The sequence below is a fragment of the Myotis brandtii genome, unplaced genomic scaffold, assembly GCF_000412655.1.
Source record: "Myotis brandtii unplaced genomic scaffold, ASM41265v1 scaffold115, whole genome shotgun sequence".
In the NCBI taxonomy this organism is placed as follows: Eukaryota; Metazoa; Chordata; class Mammalia; order Chiroptera; family Vespertilionidae; genus Myotis; species Myotis brandtii.
The window spans coordinates 2,729,169-2,735,168 of record NW_005353967.1 but is presented as its reverse complement, the minus strand read 5'-3'; the positions used below and the strand labels follow the sequence as shown (position 1 = coordinate 2,735,168).

The window sequence follows — 6,000 nt, the reverse complement described above, 5'->3', positions numbered from 1 at the left end:
GCGCGCCAGCAGCACTGCACGCAGGTGCGCAGCCGGCGACTCATGAAGGAGCTGCAGGACATCGCGCGCCTCAGCGACCGCTTCATCTCCGTGGAGCTGGTGGACGAGAGCCTGTTCGACTGGAACGTGAAGCTGCACCAGGTGGACAAGGACTCGGTGCTGTGGCAGGACATGAAGGAGACCAACACCGAGTTCATCCTGCTCAACCTCACCTTCCCTGACAACTTCCCCTTCTCGCCGCCGTTCATGCGGGTGCTCAGCCCGCGCCTGGAGAACGGCTACGTGCTGGACGGCGGCGCCATCTGCATGGAGCTGCTCACGCCGCGCGGCTGGTCCAGCGCTTACACGGTGGAGGCCGTCATGCGCCAGTTTGCTGCCAGCCTGGTCAAGGGCCAGGTAAGCGGGGAAGGGCTGGGGCGGGCGGCCCGTGATCCTACCCAGGGAGCTGGCCCCTTCTGCCATCTCGCTGCGGGACCGGACTGCTATTGCGAGCGGGCCTCCAACCGGGAGACTCCGGGGACTTCCTGGAGCCTCCACTTCTTTCCCCAAAGCGTTATTATCCTTCCCTACTTTTCCACCCGGTCGCTCCTGATCCCCCACCCTGTCTTCGCCGCCGCTCTCCTCACTTCTTGTCTCTCCAGAATGCACTCTCCTGCTTTCTCGCTTCTTGCCTTCTCCTTTTTCTCCTCTCCTTCTTACTCCCTCCCCTGGTGTCCCTCAGGTCTACCCTCTCTTCTCTGTCCTTTATCCTCTTCCCCACTCCTCCATCTATTCCTCTCTTTCCAGCCCTCCAGCCCCTCCCCCATCACCGCCTCCCTCTCTGCCTTTCCTCCTCGCCAGCCAGTCTCCCCCGCTCTCTCTCCTCCCTCTCGCTTCACCACCTCTCCCTCCCCATAATGTCCTTAAAGGTGGAACTTTATGTGCAACGCAGTATCCAGATGTCCAACCTAGTTTACCATCACACCACACACACACACACACACACACACACACACACACACACACGGTTTCCCCACCTTCTCAGGTGGGTGCCCTGCAGGTGGGGCGCTCTGCCCAGACACCCTCTGCTGAATCTGCCCCCTGGCTCTGCTTGCATTTCCTGAGCGGCAGCTAGTGTAAAGGTGAAAATTTTGCTCTTGAGAAATTTCACGGGAGAGGCAGAGGTGTGGTGTGAGTGTCTCCATAAGTGACAAGGCCAGACTTTGTCAAGGAAATGCCTGGTACCTGTCCCTTCCAGGACCTTCACCTCTGAGGTAGAGGTTCAAGGTCTTGGTTTCTCAGACCTGTTTCTTCCTTTGGTTTCCTCAGTAGTTAAATCTTGCATCGGGGCTAAAGATTTTTCATTAAATATTGAAATAAGGGACAAGTTTGATGCCTCAGTCTTCTCACCTATTGTACCAGATGGCAGCTTTACCGAAAAGAAACCCCAGAGGACTTGAGAGCGGAGAATGAATGACTCTCCTGAAGTATGTTCCCACCTGGCTGCAGACAGGTGCACGAGGGCTTTATCTTCCCACATTAGGTGCTCTTCATCATATTCAAGTTGGTTGATGTTTTCCCGAATCAATATTAAACGTTACTTAATAAAATCATATTTTTATATGGGCTTCTTCTAGATTTATGAAGAATAACTGTTGTGTTTAGAAGACTTGAATGACCTCTATTTGGTCTTTTTACAGCCAGCGTATCAGAAGCGATCAGTCCCTTGTCACCTGCCTCTGTCTCTTTCACTGCAGGATCTTTCACACTAATCAAATAATGCTTGTTCTGCCAATTTCACTAGAGCCAGAGCCCCTGGGATACCAAGCAAATAGCATCCTAATTCCAGTGGAGAAGGGCACTTAATTCCTGACTGAGGTCTGTTGTTACCAAGTAACTATCCTGCTAGTGCATCTTTTCTGGGGCTTAGGTTCTACTTAATTCTTGAGTTAGGAATAGGATGGATGTGGCAGGTCTGGAAAGACATCTCGAAGTGAGGGGGGTGGGGGTTAACTCTTTAACGTCAGAGGTTCATTCTGAATCAATGCTGGCTCTGATGTAAGGTGCCTATGAATTGAGACAAGCCCCAGGGGTGGCTCAGGGGTCTCAGTTTATTTTTCAAATAGAATTTATACAAATTATGTGGGAGAAGATTTCGTAGAAATGCCTTTGTTATTTATTGGTAATCAGAACTCTCTGGAGCAGTCTCTTACCTTTTTTTCATTCTTCACCGTGAAGATGACTTTGGGGGTCAGGGGGAAAGGAATATCATTTTGTTTTTATAGAATCACAGAATCACATGTTAGATTTGGAAGAGATCGTAGAGGTCACCTGGACTACAGCTTGCATTTTAAAAGATGCAGGAGGGTAAAGATCTCAAATGAAAACTAAGGAAGTCTTTTTAAAAAGAACCGCTTCTTAGTTAAGTGCTTTTCATGTTTACGTTAATGGTATGAATAATAGTTCTGTTGGTGCCCATGTACTTCTTTTAAAATAGGCACACCCTTTTTGTTGTAATCAAAATTGAAAGTCTTGCATACAGCTTGCAAGTCAGAGACTTCAGTGTAGTTATCAATAATATTTTATGTATTGATTTCAAAAATCTTACCTAATTTAAGTCAGGGTCCTTCACCTAGCATATTGTGTTATATTACCTATTCTAGTGCATTCAATATCTGAAATGAAGGTGAGAACTCAGCAAAGTTATTAAAATCCCAATCAGTTTCTTTGCTTTTTCCATGCTGATTTCAATATCCAAAAGGGAGGAATGTGGAATATACATAAACTATTCGAAATGCAATGTAAGAATGGGAGAAATGAAGTCATTAATGTTTCAGGGTTCTGTGCGCGAAAGTGTTTCAGGAACCTGAGCATTACTGTGCCTTTCCTACCTTTATGAATTCCCTGCCTACAGGTTGCTCATTGCAGCACCGTAGCTACCAAATTATTTCCATAGTAAAAGGTAATAGGCTTTGAGGAAAATGCCTGATTAGGCATTCCAAGAGAACCAGCACTGCTACCAAACCAGTAATTACTTTAAAAGAACGAATCACTCATTCTAGTACATTCCTCCATCTGTTGGCATTTCTTTTCGGGGTTCGGTTTTTTCTTAAGTGACAAAGTCAGAAAAGGCTCCTTTTTCTCTTTCACAATTGCTCACCTTACCTTTCTGAATGGAGGATACACCAAGTCGATTTTGTATCATACCTTTAGGGAAATCGTAAAATAATATTAAGGGTTTCATTGGTAATATGAAAAGATCAGCTTAACCTTTTTGTGGACAAAATAAAAGTTGGGGTTTATCACACGATCTGATCAATTCAGTCATTTCACAAAGCCTTTACCTGAATCTTTGGCTCATGTTATCAAAATCTCTGGTGTGCTGCTGTATGGGTTGCGGCTGCTTTCAATGAAATCAGCATGAATTTCTTGTGTGCTGTACTCTGTGTGGAGAAAGCGACATACTTGGAGGCGTATTTGTCTGCTGTCCAGCATGAAGCCTCTTTTGACTAATAGAGACATTTTAGGTAACTCTTGCTTTTCTATAATTGGATGAAAAGCCCTGTACTTTTAAAATGAACTGCTGACAGTGTTCAAACTTTAGACCATTATTTATACCCTTTATCATTTATTGAACCCAAAGGAGACAGTCCACAGCTCCTATAGATGATTTTTAACTTTCAAAGCTGTAAGAAGTTGGTCTTGAAACTAAAGTCAGATGCAACCAAAGGTAGAAACGACAGTGGACAGACTCTGGGAACCTGACATTGAAGGGCCCTGCCCAGAAGTGCCCCGGAGCTCACCAGCTTGTCCTCCAGGTGTGAAGTCTGGGATAATTGGAGGACTGGACAGAGATCCTCTTCTTGCAGTTGTGTGAGCATAAGGTTTCACAAAAGCCACTTGAGGGAGCACTAACTTCGGATTCTTTTTCACTTCTGCTCACATCCTGAGTGGCCCCTTTTTAATTAGCTAGATGTGGCCAGGGACAGGGGACCAGATGGCACTTGAAAGACGGTTCCTTAGTCCTCCTCTAGCCCCTCAGAGCCAACCACAGGACTGGACTTGCCATGAAGATGATATTGATCAGAATAATAGCGGCAGCCACTAACATCTGCTGCATGCTCTTGGCCTGGTTCTGGACCAGCTAAGTAAGCAATTAGGCTGTTCCACCTCACTTGGTTCTACTGTTTCGATAGTCAGTGTGCAGGTGAGGAAACTGCGGCTCCATGCAGTCAGGTAACATTAATACAACTTCATGTTCTAATACCAACCATGAGTGGCAAGGCCGTGAAAATCAACCCATACCAGCAAAAGCTTCAGGAATGACAGAGTCAAGCCCACCCACCTAAGCACTGGCACTCTCCAGGTAGCCTCTGAATTGTGACCTGCATGATGAGCCTTTTTGTCCGCAGAAGACAGATGTGCAGCCAGAAGACTGAGAACAACAAGACTGAAGCATCCTCAGATCTCAGTGTTTGAATTAAAAATTGGTAAGTGGTGCCAGGACAGTTATGTTTGCCTGACACCACCAGTTTCTGAGGCGCTTGAGTAAAGTAAACTGGCAGATGTGGCCACTTGTCAGAATGTGATGAGGAGGTAAAGGGCTCTGCAGATCACCTTGGTCATAACATGTATCACTGATGTAGGCCTTAAAGGGATCTGTACCATGGGTGTCACTGGGAATCATGTGTGCACGCGCGCGCGCGCACACACACACAGCCATCTTCAAGACTTCTTCCAAAATACAAGGCCTAGAAACAGCATTTTACTTGTGACTGCAACATCTCCAGGTCTTATCAGAAAATATGATGAATATGAACAGCGCTTTGGGTTCTTAAAATGTATGAGCTTCTAAACTGTTATAATTGACGTATGTGTAAAAACCCTGTATTAGTTTCCTAGGGCTGCTGGAACAAAATTCCACAGACTGGGGGCCTTCACCAACAGAAACTTACTGTATCACATTTCTGGAGGGCAGGGCAAAAGTCTGAGCTCAAGGTGCCGGCAGGGCTGGTTCCTTCCCAGGGTGAGAGAGAATCTCCAGGCCTCTCCTTAGCATGTAGACCGTCTTCTCCTTGTATCGCTTCACATCTTCTTCCTTCTATTCCAGTGGTTCTCAACCTTCCTAATGCCGCGACCCTTTAATACAGTTCCTCATGTTGTGGTGACTCCCAACCATAAAATTATTTTCGTTGCTACTTCATAACTGTAATTTTGCTACTGTAAACAATATGTAATTATATATGTGTTTTCCGATGGTCTTAGGCGAACCCTGTGAAAGGGTCGTTCGACCCCCCACAGGTTGAGAACCGCTGTTCTATTCTCTTCACATCTTCTTCCTTCTATTCATGTATGTGTCATAATCTCTTCTCATAAGGACCCTGATCATATTGGTTAGGGCCTACTCTCATCAATATTTTTAACTTAATTGCCTCCAAATACAGTCACGTTCTAGATAGGACTCCAAACGTGAATTTTGTTAGGACCCAATGCAGCCCCTAAGAAGCCCAAACAGGAACTCCTTAACCAGCTTAATCCCTTGTTTCTCTAGAGCAGGAGTGGGAACCTTTTTTCTGCCAAGAGCCATTTGGATATTTATAACATCATTCTCGGGCCATACAAAATTATCAACTTAAAAATTAGCCTGCTGTATTTGGTCAAACATTTAATTAACTCACCCCTAATGCCTTGGCAGGGCCAGACCAAATGGTTTCGTGGCCTGGATGTTCTCCACCCCTGCTTTAGAGGCTGTAGCTGGTTTGCAGAGTAACGACAATGGAGGCAGTCGTGTGGACACAGGGCCACACTGAGGAGGGTCAGGAGGGCCAACCTGGAGTGCAGCTTGGAACAGACAGATGGATTCCCCTTTAGAGGGAGGTTGGAGAACCTACAGCGCAAACGGTGCTAACCCCAGGTGAGCGACACGTGCGTTCACTCAGAGTGGACTTGAGGGGGTTCTACAGATGGATTCCCCTTTAGAGGGAGGTTGGAGAACCTAGAGCGCAAACAGTGCTAACCCCA

General features: G+C 46.3%; 1 protein-coding gene across 1 annotated transcript in view; it reads left to right on the top strand.

The window, feature by feature from the left end:
• The first annotated feature begins 6 nt into the window (after positions 1–6).
• The window catches only part of UBE2QL1 (ubiquitin-conjugating enzyme E2Q family-like 1), a 34,223-nt gene continuing 28,229 nt past the window's right edge, over positions 7–6,000 (top strand). Inside the window, exon 1 of the mRNA XM_005857892.2 lies at positions 7–396. Coding sequence (XP_005857954.1) covers positions 43–396 — 354 coding nt within the window. The 5' untranslated portion in view covers positions 7–42. The remainder of the gene's footprint in view (positions 397–6,000) is intronic.